Consider the following 20704-nt stretch of genomic DNA (forward strand, 5'->3'; position numbering starts at 1 on the left):
GAATATCCGTCACAAAAAAATCATAGCATGTGATCTGTCTTTAAAAATTAATAATAAAATAAAAATTAATAACGCGAGAATTTTAATGTCACCGTTGCATGTGGTTGTCTTTTTAAAGACAGATCACATGCTATGATTTTTTTGTGACGGATATTCTTGAGTTGGGGTTGATTTCATGTAATCGAATGAACTATCTTTCAGTAAAGTCGTCCCAGGAATGCAACTCATAAATATTGGCAATATCATTTTAAAGTCTTCTATTTTAAAATGTATCATATGTATCTGAATTGCCGATATAAATGAGTCAAATTAAATAAATTATTAGAAGAATTTTTTTACTAAGCAACAACATTTTTGTTTATATTAATAGTATTTTGTATTTTGACAACGGCACCCGATTTGGGCGTCGAAACGTTAATAAAAATCATTTTTTAATAATATTGTGGCTTATTTCCCATTCTAAATAGTTAAAAGATATAAATCATATTATTCAATAAAAATAAGATTTTTTTATGGAAGAAATAATTTAAAATATTTATTTAACTTGCAGAACATGGATATATCAGACATTTTTTATATTTGATTATACAATTTATATTTTTTTTTCTTTTAAAAATGTACGGTAACAAGGATGCTAGAATCATGGAGCTATTTTTTGAGAGGCCAGAGCTCTAAAAAGCAGAACATAATGATTATAGCGATGTAAATAAAAGGGAAAACGTGTGAGAAATTATAGCAGCTAACTTTGAAGACAATAAAACAGCCTGTAAATAAATTAAAAATAAATATAAAAAGTAAATATATAAACCAAAAATAAAAAGAAGATTATAAAATATTATAGATCATAAATAAACTGTTTTATATCTCCAACTTTCGTCACAATACCTAGCCTCATTTTTAAAATGCTCTCGTTCAATTCTTGCTCCAAACAAAAGTGACAGTACGTAAGAGAGAATGCACCTTTAGAATCTAACGATACAAGTTTGGATTTCGAGGTTAATATAATTGAAATTTTGAAGGATAACAGCCAATTGTGACAGTATCGCTACCAAATCGTATGTCAGATCATCGATTACATGATCTATGATCATGCAATTTTACAATAATTGGCGTTCGAGAAACCCATCACTGGTTAACAGTTGATCAAATCTGACAGCCGATTAGATGATCGGAGATTTGAATAACGTTTCGGAAACCGGCTGTAAGTCGTGATAAAATTAGGTGAAAGGACCAGGCAACACTCCTTATGGAAAAGTGGTCCCGGTCAAATTTGATGAAAGTTTGGTCAATGATACTTCTTGATGTGTAGATTAAAAAAGTCCATGGCACCTGGGTCTGAATAACTACTATTCTCGAGTTATAGCCTTCTAAAGTTATTGGATTCGAGTGCTCGGTTTACGTTAAGTGCACTAATTTACGGTCAAGTGAACGAAAATATTTATTATTAGAAGAAGAGAAACTCATGTTCTTCATACATACTTGCGTGTTGTATATGAATTCGTGGTCAAAAATAGTTGGATCGTATTTTAGTCTTCAGAAAACCTCCGAAAAGTCTTCACAAAACTAAAGAAGTGCGGTATAAAAGGTGCTGCTAGATCGATATAAGCATTATCATGTTTTCATGAATGCTTCTCAGTTATGGAATACCAGCAAAACTACAGTTCCGCCTTATCTTTAGAAAACTATTGAACAGTGGCGGATCTAGGGGGATGGGAGTAATTCCACTCGTAACATGTTCCAGAATAATTAAAGAAAAAATTGTTGAAACATAAAAAAATACATTAGTTGACATGAAACTTGTCCCGGATATCATATATAAGACAGGTAGAGAACATGGACTTGATTTCAATACAAAAAAAAAGTAAATGGTAGTTTGTAAATGTTAAATATTAATTACAATTGTCTATGGAAAAATCGGATTTAAATAATCTTCGACTATTCGTATGTTAACATTTTGCTGATTTCGGTTAGATGCACCATACGTCGTGTTAACTAACGACCTATCAGGATACTTAACATTGGGTTCATGTCTTGCAAAGCCTAAAAACCATAACACACCGGTGATATGAGCACAAGTACCTACAGTTCTCGCACCAGATTGACAGGTACAGTAGTACCCGTTAATCGGTTCTTCTACAGGCTCATCGTATAGGAAATGAATACTTGGTGTTTTGTAGCTTGCCGAAACCTAGAAAATATTCCAACTCTTATGAATCCCGGTTTATCCCTATTCTCATCAATTTGAAACTCTTCGTCATTTTCTCTTATTATTTTATCTTGTATGTAAGATGGTGCCAGTTTAATTTGATATATCCCAATCGTAAGGTCTTTTAGTCTAAGTCGAAAACAGGAAAGTTAGCAAAATCATGATTATGAAGCCTTCTCCATTGACCATTTCTTCTATATGATTATACCTAAGTATGAATATTATAGTTGTTCTAAAAATAGCCCTACAAAATTATTCTCCATAATATTTTGTATTAAAAAGCTCATCATCATTAGCTGTAGAACCCCTGGTGGACCTCGGTCTGTTCGAGAATCCATTCCATTCTATCCTCCGCTTTGGTTTTCCAATTTCGTACTCGTTAACACCCGTAACTCATCTTCTCTGGTCCTTAAATCGTACTCTGGGCCATGGGCGCCCATACCCATGGACAGGGGGGGGGGCGTGACTCCCCTGGCTTTTCGGGTGCTTTGAATTATATATGGTTATTCAAAGTATACAAAATATAATGTGCAACATTTTCACGTTTGCCACCCCCCTAAAAATTTTTATATGGGCGCCCATGCTCTGGGCTTACGTCTTTTCGTCACACTATCCGCTCTTTGGTTATAAATGTGTTTTGATGGCTCCATCTCGTTCATTTTCGTTAAATAAAGTTATTTCATTAATTCTGGAACATGTTACCGGTGGAATTACCCCTATCCCCCTAAATCCGCCACTGTTCAGTAGTTTTCTAAAGATAAAGCCGAACTGCAGTTTTGCTGGTATTGCATAACTGAGAAGCATTCATGAAAACATGATAATGCTTATATCGATCTAGCAGCACATTTTATACCGCACTCCTTTAGTTTTCTGAAGACTAAAATACGATCCAACTATTTTTGACCACAAATTCATATACAACACGCAAGTATGTATGAAGAACATGAGTTTCTCTTCTTCTAATAATAAATATGTTCGTTCACTTGACCGTAAATTAGTGCACTTAACGTAAACCGAGCACTCGAATCCAATAACTTCAGAAGACTGTAACTCGAGAATAGTAGTTATTCAGACCCAGGTGCCATGGACTTTTTTAATCTACACATCAAGAAGTATCATTGACCAAACTTTCATCAAATTTGACCGGGACCACTTTTCCATAAGTAGTGTTGCCTGGTCCTTTATATTTTTACAGTAGAGAATGTTTTTATAGTAAAGTAAATAATAAAAACAGTAAATATAATAAAACAGATACTTATAGTAAAGAATATAAACAAATATGAAGTGTCATCACCGCAACTGTCAAATAAATGTTACCAATTTATTCTAAAATGTCACCTTCGTTCGATTACAGTTACAGTGTGATTCGAGTAAATGTGCTTTATAAAAACGCTTTATAATCCATTTATACAAATTAAATGAAACATATTATTGTGTATTTCTTTAGGTTAACATTAATAGAAATCTTCAAATATTATTTCTACGCGTATATAATAAAATATGTCTAGTGGCTGTAATTCCAGTGTATTCGGAAACGTGATTCTAAAAAAGAACACACCTACAGCCTAAATATTTCGTGTTGGTATCATGCGACGTCACAGGCTATGACGCGGATGACGTGCAACGGTTAGTAAATTAGATGAAGTATAGTGAAACTGTGTGACGTCACGGGTCGTTTGAACTATTTTAAAATACAGAAGACTTTAATTTTGTACTTCTAAGTTATTATGAGTTTTTGAAGTGTAAAATTTTGGAAATCTCGTTTTTATACAAAACTGAACATTATTATGTAATAAAAAAATGTGCAAGTTCCCTATTGTTCATAGGGTAGCAATTATTTAAGTGAATACTCAATTAATGTAATCTACTTAATTATTTCGGAATGATCGAGGTATTTTTAATCTGTTGTAGCATGTAAACGACTTGAATGGCAAACTGGACATGGCCATAATGCTCAACAAAGCAGAAGGCATATACTACCAAATCAAAGAATCTGAGCACCTAACCGACAACATAAGGATCATACTCGGTTTACCGATTCTCCAAACCCAAACTTCCTACGGGAGCCACGAGCAATCTCCATTCGAAGACAGCACAGACATGAGCAATGGAACCCAACCTTGTTGTTCCGTGGATAACGTGAGAATCAGTCCAGACGAAGTAGCTTACGAAAAGTCGATCAATTCGAGCTTTTTATAGTAGTACTCTGATAGTGTATGTAAGGTAATTTTCTAAGATTTTATTGGCCAGGAGTTGCCACTCGACTGTTCGTTTTTCTGTTGTTAATCATGACTGTCTAGGAGCTAGGGGTGGTTGAGTATGCACTATTATATCCCATCGGTACATTGACGTTTCTTTTTGTTTTTTGGCGCGTAGATTCGATTTTTCGATGGTACCAGGCTGAAAATCTGTTAGATAATTTGTTATTAGCAATTTAATTGTTTAAATTAGCGACACGCTTCATTTATTATTTTTTTAATTGCTAATTTTAAATATTAACTTTTCTCAAAACGAAAGCATACGTCTCATGATAAATTCATATGTGTTTTCGTTCCTAAAATACAAAACCAGATTGTATAAAATTAATGGTTTTTTCAGGGAAACACAAATTCCGTAATAGATTACGATGCCAGATTGGCCACGCTCTTTATGTCAACTTCTTAAAAACTACAGAAAGGTTCTCAGCTTTTAAAGCGCCAGATTTAGTAATTTATCGCCTTTTCTGGCCACATGGTAGAACCGGATACATTATGACATAATAGCGTTTGTGGTCTCGGCCAGTATCACCCCAGCGGGCGTCGGGATAAGTCAACAACACACCCAGCGGGCACGCGGTGGAGTCACACCCTCGCAAAAATAACAAACCCTTACGAGATATAAACGAAGCACGCTTGTTTACCCAAAATAAATAAATATATTACTGTTCGTTGTTTTACATTTATTTTAATTTCATTTAATTGATTCCGTAAACCACCACGGAACAGAAGTTATAGAACATCTCAAAACGAACATTTTAAGATTCGATAAATGTTTCTATATTAATTTTTTGCCGAGATATTGAAAATTAATTTACGCGCGCCCGCATTAGATGCGCTCTAGTCCCATATCTTGGTAAAAAATTAACATAGAAATATGTAGCAAAGCTTAAAATGTTCGTTTTAAGTTGTCCTATAATTTCCATTAGCTAGATTTTTAAAGTTTATATAGTTTAATTTTGTTTAAATCTCTTTATAAACTGATTAACTCGAAACTTTTTAATGAAATTTTTATTGTTTAATTGTTAACTTTTTTATTAATAAGGATAAAATAATATGTTTTTTTTAGTTAATGGCAGGTATGAAAGTTGAGTTATACTTGGAAAAGCCCCATTGAACGTCTATTTTGCAATTGTTTTTCACGAAATTTAATATAACTCCGGTTCTAATAAGCGGACCAAAGTTTACCAAACACCATTTTGTTCATTTTCAAAAATATCACAGTAAAAGTAACACTTTTCAAAGGAACACAGTAAAAGGAACAATTTTCATTTTGGTAAAATTAAATATCTCTAATAGTTTAGGAGATACTGTTATTTAAACAATTAAATTGTTAATAACAAATTATCTGACGTGTTTTCATCATGGTACCCTCATAAAAATCAAATCTAAGCACCAAAAAACGGACAGTGCCTATTTCGGTCCAAGAAATAGGTAGGTCTTTTAAAAACGTCCCAAGTCGTCGCAAAGGTTAAAACTGCCCGATATAAAATATACCAGCTTAGCTCATGGGATATTAATTGTTACTATTCCGGTGGTGTGGTTGACGGAATTAATAAAAAATAAGTGTAACAACGAACAGTAATATATTTATTTATTTTGGGTAAACAAGCGGTGTTTTGCTTATATCTCCAAAGAGGGTTGTTTGTTAGCGCGAGCGAGGGTGTGTCTGCATCGTTCGCATACTGTGTAGAGACTGACTTTCGGATCACCAACTATTATGTCAACTGGTTTTGCGATAATGGCCAGAAAGGGCCATAAATTATTGCATCTGCCTTTTAAAAGATGAGAACCTTTTTGTATTTTAAGAAATTGACATAAAGAGTGTGGCGATATGACATCGTAATCCATTAGTGTTTCCTTGAAAAAAACATTAATTTTATACAATCTGTTTAGGGATACATTTTGGTTTCTCGAAATCAATGCCCTTGTTGGCATATGGTTTGTATATTACATGTGAGTTTTAAATGACTAATGTTGTTTTGTTTTGAGAAATGTTATTAAAAATTATTAAGAAAATAAAATTAGCAAAAATAGTAATTAAAGCGTATCGCTATATTACTATCAAATAATTTTACATCTTAATGGAAAAAAATAGATTTATAGAATAACTTTATTAAATAGAATGTATAAATCACTCTCATTATTAGTTAATGTTTATTTTTTGTTTCAAATGTTACAAACACAGAAGAAAAATTTAAACAAGATTGCCTTACAATCGGCAACCTATTTTTATTTTAAAATGGTTAAAAAGCTGAACCTTTACGATAATACATAGAAGATAAATTAGGTATAATTTGAAAAAAAAAACGTAATTGCTTTTGACTACATGAGCAGTGGCGTAGCAGATACCCAAACAGTCAATATGTCTCAAACATCTAACCATTTATTTATCCTATGTATCAGTAGCGAAATCGACTCCACGGCCAACATTTCCAACCAAGAGAAACTGTTTCTTAAATTCGAAAAGAACCCAAAATGCTGTACAATATTGCAAGAACGGGTATTGAGCGTAGGATGTTTTTCTATGTTAATAAGAAATTTTCCCTAATCTATAATTCCAAGATAAAATTATTATTATACCTACTAAGGGGGAACTAATACCCACCTGTTAATCTTCGAGCCGACCTGGGGAGTTTTGAAAATGTACCTGGGGTATCAAAGAATTAAAGTGAGCCGAGATGGGAATACCCCCCAAAAAACATCAAAAGTGCCAAGGTACAGAGGGTACATAAATGTGCATTCCAAACCCCCGTTGGCTCCTAGATTATGTTATACTATCAAATTGCACAAAACAGAGAGCCTAAAGTATTAACGAATATGGTAAATACATTAATTTACTATCGACATTTCATTGTCAATTTTAGTTTATGTGATATTTTATTTGTACATATTTTAACATAGTTTGGCTGTGTTATGTATTGTAATAATATATGTTGAACATCAATTGAGTCATTTAACGATTGTACATCAATAATGAGTTAAGTACCAAAAGGTTTTTAATTATTCATTTTAAGTGACATAAAAACTTTTGATCAGAAAATTAGAACCAAATTTGAATTTATTTTGTACCGAAAAATGTGTTTATATTGTGCATTCATCATCATGCAGCCTATACTTGTCCACTGCTGAATGTAGGTCTCCGTAGTTCACCCCACAAATTCCGGTCCTGAGTCACTTGCATCCAATTTTGGCATGCCGCTTCAGGTCATCTGTCCATCTTGTTGGTGGTCATCCTCTGCTTCGAAAGACCTGGGTCTGAGTCTTCACTCGAGAATACGTTTCGTCCATCTGCCGTCCTTCTTTCGCGCGACATGCCCTGCCCAGTTCCATTTTAAGGTAGATATTCTGATTGCGTCGGTTACTCCCGATCTACGGCGCAATTCTGTGTTGGTACTTACTTTCCGTGTCCGGAACACCAACAACTTTAAATTCTATATTTCCAATGGTTGGCCACATAGATGGCCCTGTCATTTGCTAAAATTAAGTCTTCTTCTGTTCAGGTCTCTCTCATCTCTGTGCATGATAGTAGATGCCGGCTGGTCTGAACCGCGCCACAGTCGCAGATATCGTCCTCCTGGTATCCAGGAAAATGTGTTGCGGTAGCTGACGCTTGCCACAGGTGTATTCGGCGCGTCTCTGGCGCTTCGGGGATGGATCTTGATGTTTTCAGAAAGTTTTTCTGAGATCTTTATCTACTTGGCTGAGTTTGGTGGTCATATAAGGTCCGTCTCCTGCTTTTTTCATTCTATCTCTGACGTAACTTTCCTCCTGATAGATGGTGGAGCAATCCCAGCTATGGGGTATACCTCTTCGATAGGTGTCGGTTTTAGGCAACCCGATATTATACGAACCGTTTCATTTAGAGCCACGTTCTTTACGTGAGCAGAGTTTGCCCATACTGGTGATCCAAACTACGCGGCCGAAAAACATAATGCTAAGGCAGAAGTGCGGAGAGTGTGTGGTTGTGTTCCTCATTTTGTATTAGTTAGCTTGCGGATCGGTAAGACAGAGTTCTATCCAAACGTACGCCGAGGTATTTTGGCGTCTCGTTGTGTTCCAGCATCTGACCACGCCATTCCACCTCCAGCGGCCTTCGGGCATGCTTGAGTCTAAGATGGAAAGCACATACCTGGGTTTTTGTGAGATTGGGTTTCAGATGGTTTTCATCGTAGTATAGAGCTGAGTCTCCCAGGGCATCTGTCAGTTTCACTTCGACTTCATTGAAGGTTTTCCCTGAGCTGCCACAGCTGTATCATCAGCGAAAATAGATTGCCTTGTTTGTTGGTGTATGGGTTGGTTGTTGGTGTATATGTTGTATAGAATCGGTGCGAGGACACTTCCCTGTGGGAGTCCATTTTTTTGGTCCCTCCACCGACTGTTCTTGGACTGGAGCGTTACGTAGAAGCGTCTATTCTGGAGGAGACATTTCACTAACCTTGTTAGTCGAAAATCCTTTGTAGTTTCGTAGAGTTTCGTAGAGTCCACGTCTTAACTGTATAGAGAAGGGTCGATCAGACGTAGCATTTTGATAAACGTACTCGAATTTCGAGATCATTTAGTCTTTTGATTTTTTGAACGATTTTTGGCATGTTCTATTCTCGATCTTATTTCTAGATCAGGATTTAGGCTGCTATCGATGCAACATCCCTATTAACTATTAAATCTATTAACCTGTTCTAAAATGTACCCATTTACTGTGGAAGGTTCAGGTACGTTTTGGGTTTTTCTGATTGACATCACTTTGGTTTTTTTAATGTTTATTTTCATACCAAATTACTCACAGGTCGAGTTTGTCTTGTCTATGAGTCGTGTAAACCCAAGTCGGAATCCGCAATCAACACCGTATCATCGGTGTATCTGATGCTGTTGATATTTACGCCATTCACCTTGACTCGATCCTTGGAATCGTCCAGTGCCTCTTTAAATAGAAACTCGGAGTAAAGATTAAACAGCAGGGGCGACAGAACACATCCTTGTCTAACTTCCCTCCTAATTTCTACTTCTGCGGATGTGGAACGTTTGATCCCAACTCTGGCGTTTTGGTTCCAGTACAAGTTTTTTAGTAATTTGATGTCTTTTCCATCTAAGCCGACTTCCTCCAAAGGTTCTAATAGTAGGTTGTGTCTTACTCTATCAAATGCTTTTTCGAAGTCTATAAAGCATATAAATACATATATTTTTCTTTTGGTCGTAGCATTTTTGGGCAAGAACGATTAAACCGAAGAGATTATCAGAATATTCGATTATCACTAAATTCCTTTTTTGCGCTTAGCTTGTTATTGTGGATAGAACCCGTTGTAGATTTTTAACAACTATACTAACAAAAATTCAAATTTTTAGTACAAAACCCTTCTAATTGTTAAAATATTTGTAGTATTTTATAAAGTCCAGCATTATGTGAGTATATAGTAAGAAAATACCTACAAGCACCACGTAGTAATGATTACAAGCTGAAATGTGATTAACACTATTATGATTAAGTGACGACGGATCAGTGGCAGCTCTGGAAGAAAACTTTTCACACTATGTAAGGTAAAGAAAGGTCAAAATGTGAATACGAAATTTGGGGATTAAATAGTATATTGTCAAAAAACAAGATATGAAAAATTAGGACTTAAAGGCCCATGGTTTCTAGTCTTGAGTAGATTCTTTCACTTGTTCCAGTTCTACACAAAAAAATTTTTTGGACACCCTGTATAATTAATCATGTTAATGTGTATATTACTAAATAGGGAATTGTATAACCTTTCAAATGAGCTAGCACTCGACCCCTATTCCTATTTTAAAAAATAGTCGATTACGTCATCAGGCCCAAATGGATGACGTCACTAGTACGATATATTATGTCAAAAAATCATAATTTAAAAATCGAATAACTTTTGTATTTTACATTTTTTTTCTAATTCTGTAAATAAAGCAGTTTACAAGGGGGTCAAAATATAGTGAATAACCCTGTACATTCAATGGGGCCCACCGACCGGCTCTGTCCCGTCATACAGCTGACCGACTATAATAACTTTTATTTATATTTAATTTAGAATGTGTGTACTGATTTTCAGCCTTAGTAAATGGATTTAATTACCTTCGTAGGAAAGCAATCTCTACACAATCACAGTAATCAACTGTGAAAAATCTAGCTTTAGTAAATTCAAAGAGATTTACGAGATTTTTCAGCGCTGCCTCTTGGACTATGATTGCTGTATTCCATTGCTCTGGCATTTTTTCGCTTTCCCATATTTTTACAATAAGTCGAGCTATCTTTTGGATGTAGTATATCTACTCCTACTTTTAATATTTCTGCTTACACTTGTATTTCTGTTTACCCTTTATCGTTTAGTAAATCGTCGAAATACTCTGCCCATCTGGTTAATTTCAGTTAGTTTATTGCATAGAATATTGCTAGCAAGTTTAGAAATATAAATTCATTTTAGTTAAGGTATAACAGACTCAAACAGTTTTTTCGAAAATAATAGTTTCTATTAATCTTTTCATATCTTGTTTTTTGAATATCAAACTTTTCTACAATATAACATAAAGTAAAATTATGGTAGAAATCGCGGACTTGGTTTTATAAAAATAAAATAAAAAATTGTAAAGTGAACGAAATTTTGAATCATGACAAGGTTTAAAATACGCAATTTTAAATATGAATGTGCAAGAAAAAGGAAACATCACCAACGTTTTGAAAAGTTTGTACCATTTAGTAATTGCAAACTGTGATTTTAAAAATAAGCCATCTTCTCGCGTTCAGCTTCTTTAAAGTGCGGAAAAATTCCAGAAAATGAACTTGGATAATCTTAAAACTTTAAGGGGCTATCCTAGTGTAAAAGTACGAAATTCATATACTTTTTCGGGAGTTTCTAAAATAAAAAGTACTGTACCAATTGCTTTGAAAATTTGCATGAGGATTTATTATAAAAAGAAGTATATGCAAAACAATATTCATAAAAGAATATTGAAAATTAAACGATTTATGCGCCATCTACTGGCACCGTGAAAATAAAAACATGGCTCCACTGCTGCAGTGATTGGGGCTAATAGAGATCCTGAAACATAAAATTTCAAAGTTATTATTGAAATAAAAGTTATTTTCTATACCATCAACTAGGGGTTTTTTGATCGGATAAAAAATGTCAATTCGGCGGTTTTTGAAACTGAAAATGTTTTGGCTAATTTAAAAAAAAAATCAACACTTTATTTTTCCAAATTTTAATATTTTTCAAATATTCTAGTTGATGGTATAGGAAATAACATATTTCAATAATCACTTTGAAATTTTATGTTTCAGGATCTCTATTAGTCCCAATCACTGCAGCAGTGGACCTATATTTTTATTTTCACAGTGTCAGTAGATGGCGCATAAATCGTTTAATTTTCAATATTTTTTTATGAAAATTGTTTTACTTATACTTCTTTTTATAATAAATGCTCATGCAAATTTACAAAACAATTGATACAGTACTTTTTATTTTGGAAATTCCCAAATAAAGTATATGAATTTCGTACTTTTACACTAGGATACCTTTTACCAGGGCGCATCTGTTAAACAACGTCTACATTAATTGGATGTGAGAGGTGGCATTCCGGTTTTTGCATAAAAAGTTTTGATAACTTCAGTAATACACTACTCCAAGAAATTAACGCACCACCTAAAAAATGGGTCATTTTTGATGTCTCGAATTTCCAAAACCTTTTATCCGATTTAAGTGATTTTTTTAATATGTAATAGCTTTATTCTTTACCAATGTCGCTGTAATAATATTGTTGCTAAACAAGTAAATTGTCATTGTATACCGGGTGTACCAACAAAACTGTGTTTTTTTTTCAATGTTCACCACACCCTGTGGAATATTCTAGCATTTATAAAATACTGCAATTAAAACCCAACTATAGCCTCAGGTTTTCTTAACATTCTGTGTTTTATTCATTCGCTTATATTGGACAATAAAAAAGTTAGGTACTTTAACAACTAGCCATGTTCGTCATTAATACAGGGTGTGCTACAAACTTAAGGGATAATTCTGCTTGAAAAGCAATTAGGTGTTTAGATAAAGAATCACAGCTCGACATAATTACCCAGAAGTTTTAAATTATAAATGGGAGATTTGAAAATAGTGCGAAAACCGTCTATTAAAAAATAGTTATCGGATCTAAGTATACCATTCTTTAGAACAAGACTAAACAATAAAACTAAAAGACTATCGCAGCTGTGTACAGGTCTGACCAACATTTTAAATTTAAGAAAAACAACATGCTACATGGTCAAACTCTTTTCAAAATGTGGTTAATGTTTTTTAAGTAAATATTGACGTATTAACGATAAAGTCTGCTCAGATGACTGAATAATATCGGTAGGGCAAACGTTTTGTAACAATTTTTATAGTAATAATTATAAATCTGTTTGTTAAAGTTAGTTGGTCCCTAAAATAATTTATTTCCTATAAAATAAACTTTTTCTACCAATAATGATCATTCATTTAGAGAAGCAATAGAACAGATGCCCTAAAAATTAGCGTATCCTCTCCGAAAAGTATGAAATTGGTTTAAAAATCGTATATTTCTCCCTCTGTCTGATCTGACTTTGCCTGATAGGCCTCAATATAGGCAAAATATGTCTTTGTGTTAATGAAGAAAAGACTTTAATAGAGACAACACAGACATTCATGACTTCTGGTATATCTCACACCGCCCTCTATAAAATGAATTGCAAAAATTTGTTTCTAGATGATATAGGTTTTCCGAATCTAAAAATTCTAGAAGGGAAAATTGTGAGAACCATATTTGAATTAAATATAACTACAGTCGGAAAAATGAAAGAATACCCATGAACGAACATATAAAACACGCTGTATTTTCATGTCACCGTGTCACAAAGAAAATTGCCCAGCGCAAGTACATGTAATAATAATTATTACATGTACTTGCGCTGGCCAATTTTTTGTATGACACGGTGACAGGAAAATACAGCGTGTTTTATATGTTCGTTCATGGGTATTCTTTCATTTTTCCTACTGTAGAAGAGGTTTAACAACAGCAAAAAGAAACACAAATAGACGAAACATTGAGTAGAAAACAAGATAATCAAAACACAAACAATAAAACATTTGTCCTAAAACAATAAAATTACAAAGAAAAAGCAATATTAGAATAATTTAGAAATGAAATAAAGTGGGGGAGACAGATGGTCAGACAGTAACTGATACCAACCAATGTAGACGCTTGATTCGTTGCTTATACCAGTCTATCAGCTGAAAATGACGAGTATCCGGATATATTGAACCAATATATGAACAACTCATGTCTAAAAGGAACAGATTTATGCCAAAAACTCAAATTTTTAATTTTTGCACAACCATTTGCTTTAATTTAATGGAACGGTTTGAATTAAAAACAGTTAAATTTTCACAAATCAGAATAAAGATGCACTAGAAATAAACAAACCAATAAACATTGAATGTTACGAGGAGCACTCCCAAATCATGATTTACGATGTATATACATTGTAAATCACAAATCATGATTTACAAAGTTTATACATTGTAAATCATGATTCGGGAGTGCTCCCGAACACAAATAGACGAAACATTGAGTAGAAAACAAGATAATCAAAACACAAACAATAAAACATTTGTTCTAAAATAATAAAATTACAAAGAAAAAGTAATATTAGAATAACTTAGAAATGAAATAAAGTGGGGGAGACAGATGGTCAGACAGTAACTGATACCAACCAATGTAGACGCTTGATTCGTTGCTTTTACCACTCTATCAGCTGACAATGACGGCAATCCAGAGATATCAAACCAATAGATGAACAACTCGTGTCTAAAACGAACAGATTTATGTCAAAAACTCAAATTTTTAATTTTTGCACAATCATTTGCTTTAATTTAGTGGAACGGTTTGAATTAAAAACAGTTAAATTTTCACAAATCAGAATAAAGATGCACTAGAAATAAACAAACCAATAAACATTGAATGTTACGAGGAGCACTCCCAAATCATGATTTACGATGTATACAGGGTGAGGCAAATAAAGGGCCCATTAGAAATATCTCGAGAACTAAAGGTTAGAGAATCATGAAAATTGGAACACAGGGGTTTTGAGGTATGAACTATTCAATGAAAATATTTTGGTCTCTTTGCTACTTCCGGTTATACCGGAAGTTGATTGTAACTTGGTTTTTTTAAATGGGACACCCTATATATTTTTACATTTTTAGACTCTTCTTGATTTCTTCTTTCTTAAAATATAAGGTTTTGTAATATTATACAGGGTAGTTTAAAAGATAATTACGTTTTCTTATTAATTTCGTAGCAACATTCACACCCTGCAGAATTGTAGCAGTTTGACACAATAAACTCTATTTACGTTCAAATGATTTTTAATATAGTCTACTATTGTTAAGAATTATTGGTATAGTTAAATTTTTCATTTTATTATACAGAGTTGGTCGAAACTCGGAATGAGTATTTTGTGAGTTTTCTTAAATGAAACACTCTGTATTTTATTATTGTAATAAAATGCTATTTTATGGTACTTTTTAATTTTTAAGCATTCCCTATACCTAACTGCTTTAATTTGTGAGTTGTTGGTGATTTAATCCGAACATTAATTGCAACACAAAATACGTGAAATTTTAGTAGGTTGGCCGTGAAAATAATTAATCTCAAATAATTTTTCGAAAATAAATACATATTAATCCAGACTGATACTTAAAATTGCCAATAATGGTTGAGCTATCAAAACACCTACGTAGTTAAGATTGTTGGTGCGATTAACAATTAAGCACAAATTAAAGCAGTTAGGTTTAGGGAATGCTTAAGAAGTAAAAAAGTATCATAAAATATCATTTCATTACGATACTAAAATATAGGGTGTTCCATTTAAGAAAACTCTTCCACCCTGTATACTTAAATTAAAAATTTAGCTGTACTAATGATTCTTGCCAGTAGTAGACTACTATCCCTGCTCAATTTATTAGACTCACCCTAGAAATATCAGTTTTTTTCATTTGAAACACCTTAAAAGTATGCTCAAAGTCATAGGAAACTGCTGAATGGGTTAAATAACAATTACTTAATAATATTGTTCTACATAATTGTTAAAAATGGTGAAAGTTTTTGATTGAATTGTGAAAACTTGACAGTTGGCAATAGAATGGGCTAAAAGGGCGCAATGACTCGACTTTTTTCAACTTTAGTTTTTTAGTTAAATTAGGGATTGGTGTTATTCGTAAAATATTCGTAAAATTTGCAGTGGTGAATGTTAATATTGTTGTATATAAACGTTAGTTTTCAATTTTTTAAATTTATGTTAAAATATTAATAGAAATATGTTAATTTCTAAAAGATGAATATCTTCGATTGGAATTTTTTCATATGGGTGATTGTAAAAATATTTTTGTTGAGCAAATCTCTTCTGTTGCTGCTCTTTTAGAAAATATTGCATGTTGTCAAAAAGAAATAGCAAAAACATGCAGTCTATTTTAATCTTTAGTTCGAATGTGGAGTCAAAAACCTAAAGGGAAACATCATGTTACATCGATTTGGAGGGGTGGTATGGCAGAAAGATTTCAGTCACTCCCAGAGCGCAACGATTTTTAATAAATTTGGCTGTAAAACACAGAAGAGTCACCCATAGCAATATACGGAATGAATTGGAAGAATCAGAGTGTTCAGTATCGAAGTCCAATGTATGCCGAAATTTGTACAGTATGGGATTCAAATATCATAGGCCAGTTAAGGAAATATCTAAACAATCAACTATCACCATAAATGCTCAAAAAGGCTTAGTTTGGGCCAATTTGCATTAATATTTTAGTCATATAATATTTATGCAAATTGGCCGAAATTAAGCGTTTCTTGAGCATTTGTGGTGATGGTTTTGGTTACTTAACTGGCGTATGACATTTGAATCCCATACTGTACAAATTTCGGCGTACAGTGGACCGATACTGAACTCTCTGCTTCTTCCAATTTATTCCTTATATCGCTATGGATGACTCTTCTGTGTTTTACAGCCAAATTCGTTACAAATCGTTGCCCACTGGGAGTAACTGAAATCTTTCTGCCATACCAACCCCTCCAAATCGATGTAACATGATGTTTCCCATTAGGTTTTTGACACAACCTTCGAACTAAATATTAAGATACTCCGCATTTTTTTGCTATTTCTTTTTGACAACATGCGATATTTTCTAAAAGAGTAGTAACAGAAGAGATTTGCTCAACAAAAAGATTGTTACAATCACCCATATGAAAAAATTCCAATCGAAGATATTCATCTTTTAGAAATTAACATATTTCTATTTATATCTTAAAATAAATTTTAAAAATTAAAAACTAAAGTTCACATAGAACAACCTTGGAACAATATTAACACTCACCACTGCAAATTTTACGAAAATTGAACGTACCAATCACCAATTTAACTAAAAAACTAAATTTGAAAAAAGTCGACTCATTGCACACCTTTAGCCCATTCTATTGCCATCAATCAAGTTTTCACAATTCAATAAAAAAAATTTACCATTTTAGCTTAATTATGTAGCCTGATTATTAAGTAATTGTTATTTAACCCATTTAGCAGTTCCGTATCACTTTGAAGATACTTCAAGGTGCTTGAAATTAAAAAAAAAACTGATATTTCTCGGGTGAGTCTGATAAATTGAGCAGGGATTGTGTATTAAAAATTATTTGAATATAAATAGAGATTTGGATGTCAAACTACTACAATTCTACAGGGTGTGAAAGTTGCTACGAAATGAATAAAAAACGTAATTATCTTTTAAACTGCCCTGCATAATATTACAAAACCTCATATTTCAAGAAAGAAGAAATCAAGGAGAATCCAAAAATGTAAAAATATACAGGGTGTCCCATTTAAGAAACGAAGTTATAAGCAACTTTCGGTATAACCGGAAGTACCAAATAGATGAAAATATTTTCATTAAATAGATCAGTCTTCAAAACCTCTTTATTCCAATTTTCATGATTAAGTTGCCTTTAGTTCTCGAGATATTTCTAATAGGCCCTTTATCTGCCTCACCCTATATACATATATTGAAAACCCCAAATCATGATTTCCAAAATTTATAAATTGTAAATCATGATTCGGGAGTGCTCCTCGTAACATTCATTGTGTCTTAGTTTGTTTATTTTTAGTGCATCTTTATTGTGATTTTAGTATAGTTGATTGAATTTTACTGTGAAATGTAAATTTATAATATTTTAAGGACCAACCTATTTGTGTAGTTTTTTAAGCTTAAATGGCAACTGTATTAAAACGTTATTGAATCACAATTTTTTGATATCTTGTACCTACAATTTTAGATTTACAATATTACATTAATTTTATATTATTGTACATCTCAAATAAATTATCCCAAACACTACATTGTGTGAAACATGAAATAGTAAGTATTTAGAGCATATTTAAATTATGGGTCACACATAAAGAATGGGGAAGAACCGAGAGATACTAACCACCATCAAATTTCGAAAGTTGGAATACTTTGGACACATTATTGGAAATGAATCCAGATATGCCATGTCCTCCTACAGGCCATCCTGCAAGGAAAAATATTTGGAAAGCGAGGTCCAGGAAGAAGAAGAACATCCAGGTTAAAGAACCTCAGAACCTGGTTCAACACAACATCTGTGCAGTTTTTCCGCGGTGCTGCAGATAAAGTGAAGATTACCATGATGATCGCCAACATTCGTCACGGATAGTCACATCAAGAAGAAGAATTTAAAGTATATTTTTATAAGTTTATGGTATACAGTGGTGAGCGCGCTAATAACCGGCAAAATAAAGCAAAAGATGGAAAACATAATACATTGGGAAATAAAAAGAGATGAGACTAGTAGAGGTGGAAATTATCGATATAAACGAATAAACTAACAATTAAGTACATATACTTCATCTAATTTACTAACCGTTGCACGTCATCCGCGTCATAGCCTGTGACGTCGCATGATACCAACACGAAATATTTAGGCGGTAGGTGTGTTCTTTTTTAGAATCACGTTGCCGAATACATTGGAATTACAGCCACTGGACATATTTTATTATATACGCGTAGAAATAATATTTGAAGATTTCTATTAATGTTAACCTAAAGAAATACACAATAATATGTTTCATTTAATTTGTAAAAATGGATTATAAAGCGTTTTTATGAAGCACATTTACTCGAATTACACTGTAACTGTAATCGAACGAAGGTGACGTTTTAGAATAAATTGGTAACATTTATTTGACAGTTGCGGTGATGACACTTCATATTTGTTTATATTCTTTACTATAAGTATCTGTTTTATTATATTTACTGTTTTTATTATTTACTTTACTATAAAAACATCATCTCTTATAAAAATATAAATTTCACCTAATTTTATCATGACTTGGAATTATCGAGGTATCTGACAACTTGTTTAGTTGTTATTGTAGACATATACAAAGAAACCTACCGGCTTCATGTCAAGAGTTCGGAGCCGTTTTAATAATTATTAACAATGCAGTGCAAAAACGCTTACACTACAAATCTTAAAAGATTATAATTTAATTCTTGTTCTCTATTTCTTAAGTTTTTACTTATTTACATTGAATATTAATTTGTTTTGTTGTATAATCCACGTTTACAATAATTATATGATCTATTTGATTTAAAATGGATTTTGGATTTTTTTATACTTTGGCAACTATGTCAACTTAGATCTCTGGCGTAGATAATGACGTGCAACGGTAAGTAAATTAGATGGACTGTAGTTTCCCACCATAGACGTCTGTGACAGGAGTATTTTATAAAATTCTCCTGTCACAGTGACAGTTGTCATTCCTCCCATACGTCTAAAGGTGGGAAACTATGTAATATAATGTTGATTTATACGTTTATATCGATAATTTCCACTTCTACAAGTTTCATCTCTTTTTACTTCACAATGTTTTATGTTTTCCATCTTTTGTGCCATATTGCCGGTTATTAATGCGCTCATACTGTATAATAACAAAATTCATTGTATATCGCTAATCAAATCATTTTATGCAAAATCAAAAGGGATAGTAGGGTCAAAGAAGATAATAATATAGTGCGCTGACATTCTAGCGAACCGATTGATTGAGTCGATCTCGTACAAAATAATCACACAGCCAGAAAAAAATAAACTCTTGAGATACATATTGATTTATGGTTGAAGATATACCCAGAAAAGAGAAACTAGTGAAGAGTTGAAGATATACGCAGAAAATATTTGAAGAAAAATCAAACGTGGTGTCACATTCATCCGTGCCCATGCCTCATTCCTTCTTGTTCTGGTGGTGCCTATCTGTTTCGAATGTTGGAGACCATCATGACAATCTGTAATTTGCTCAATGCTGCTCTGAAAGGATTTGTGGTTGTTGTGTTGAACCACGTACGTATATTTTTCATTCAGGAAAAATTAAATCGAAGATTCAATATGAAAATGATGTTCTAATTGGAATTTATTTCCTAGAAGTTACTTCAAAACACTTGAAGAAATTATTGTTTTGATAACAAAAATCATTTGGGATAATTTATTTGGACCTAAATATTGGTTGCTTTGGAGAAAAATATTTTTACTGTAATTTTAAGTATAAGTAATATATTTCGCTTGTTTTACTTTTTAAATTGTTATTATGACTTAATGTTTTATTTTATCAATAAAATACTCAACTTTTTTCAACTGTGTTTCTTATTAAGAGTGCCTAATCCTCCTCATCCCTTGAGCCCTTGTCAGGATGTGGTGACAATCTAAATATTGTTAAATTGCTGTCATATTGCACTGGCTGCGATCCTGAACCAGATGGACCGCTTCATGAAGGAATTTTCATACCAGAGTTTTCATTTGCCTATCGAGTTGGAGTCCTTCCTCTTGGTGTTTGACCCTCTACATTTCCTTCTACTACCACTAGTTTCGAGGTAATTTAATAGCCTGTCTTTCATACGAAGCTCTTCAAGAATTGACACGTTGGTTCTGTAGACACCAAACACTTTAGTCAGAAAAATAAATGGAACACTGGGAGGGCTTCTCAAAACAGATGGAACACGACTTCTACGGAACACAAAAGGAAATATGGAGAATGATCAGAGGACAAAGAAAAGAGATGAACGAACTAATAAAAACGAAACACATTCAGAAGGAAACTTGGGCAGACTATTTTCGATCTTTGATAAACTAACGATAACGAACCACCTACACCTGAAGTAGCAACAAA

General features: G+C 33.0%; 1 protein-coding gene across 3 annotated transcripts in view; it reads left to right on the plus strand.

The window, feature by feature from the left end:
• Nucleotides 1-20167, plus strand: part of LOC114337965 (TBC1 domain family member 15) — a 42919-nt gene extending 22752 nt beyond the window's left edge. For 2 of the 3 annotated variants that reach the window (XM_050659561.1, XM_050659559.1), the window contains exon 6: nucleotides 4118-20167. In XM_050659561.1, the coding sequence (XP_050515518.1) occupies nucleotides 4118-4405 (288 nt within the window). In that variant the 3' untranslated portion in view covers nucleotides 4406-20167. The remainder of the gene's footprint in view (nucleotides 1-4117) is intronic. The other variant, XM_050659560.1, reaches the window with a different exon arrangement.
• The last annotated feature ends 537 nt before the right edge of the window (nucleotides 20168-20704 follow it).

The sequence above is a fragment of the Diabrotica virgifera genome, chromosome 8, assembly GCF_917563875.1.
Source record: "Diabrotica virgifera virgifera chromosome 8, PGI_DIABVI_V3a".
Taxonomy (NCBI): domain Eukaryota; kingdom Metazoa; phylum Arthropoda; class Insecta; order Coleoptera; family Chrysomelidae; genus Diabrotica; species Diabrotica virgifera.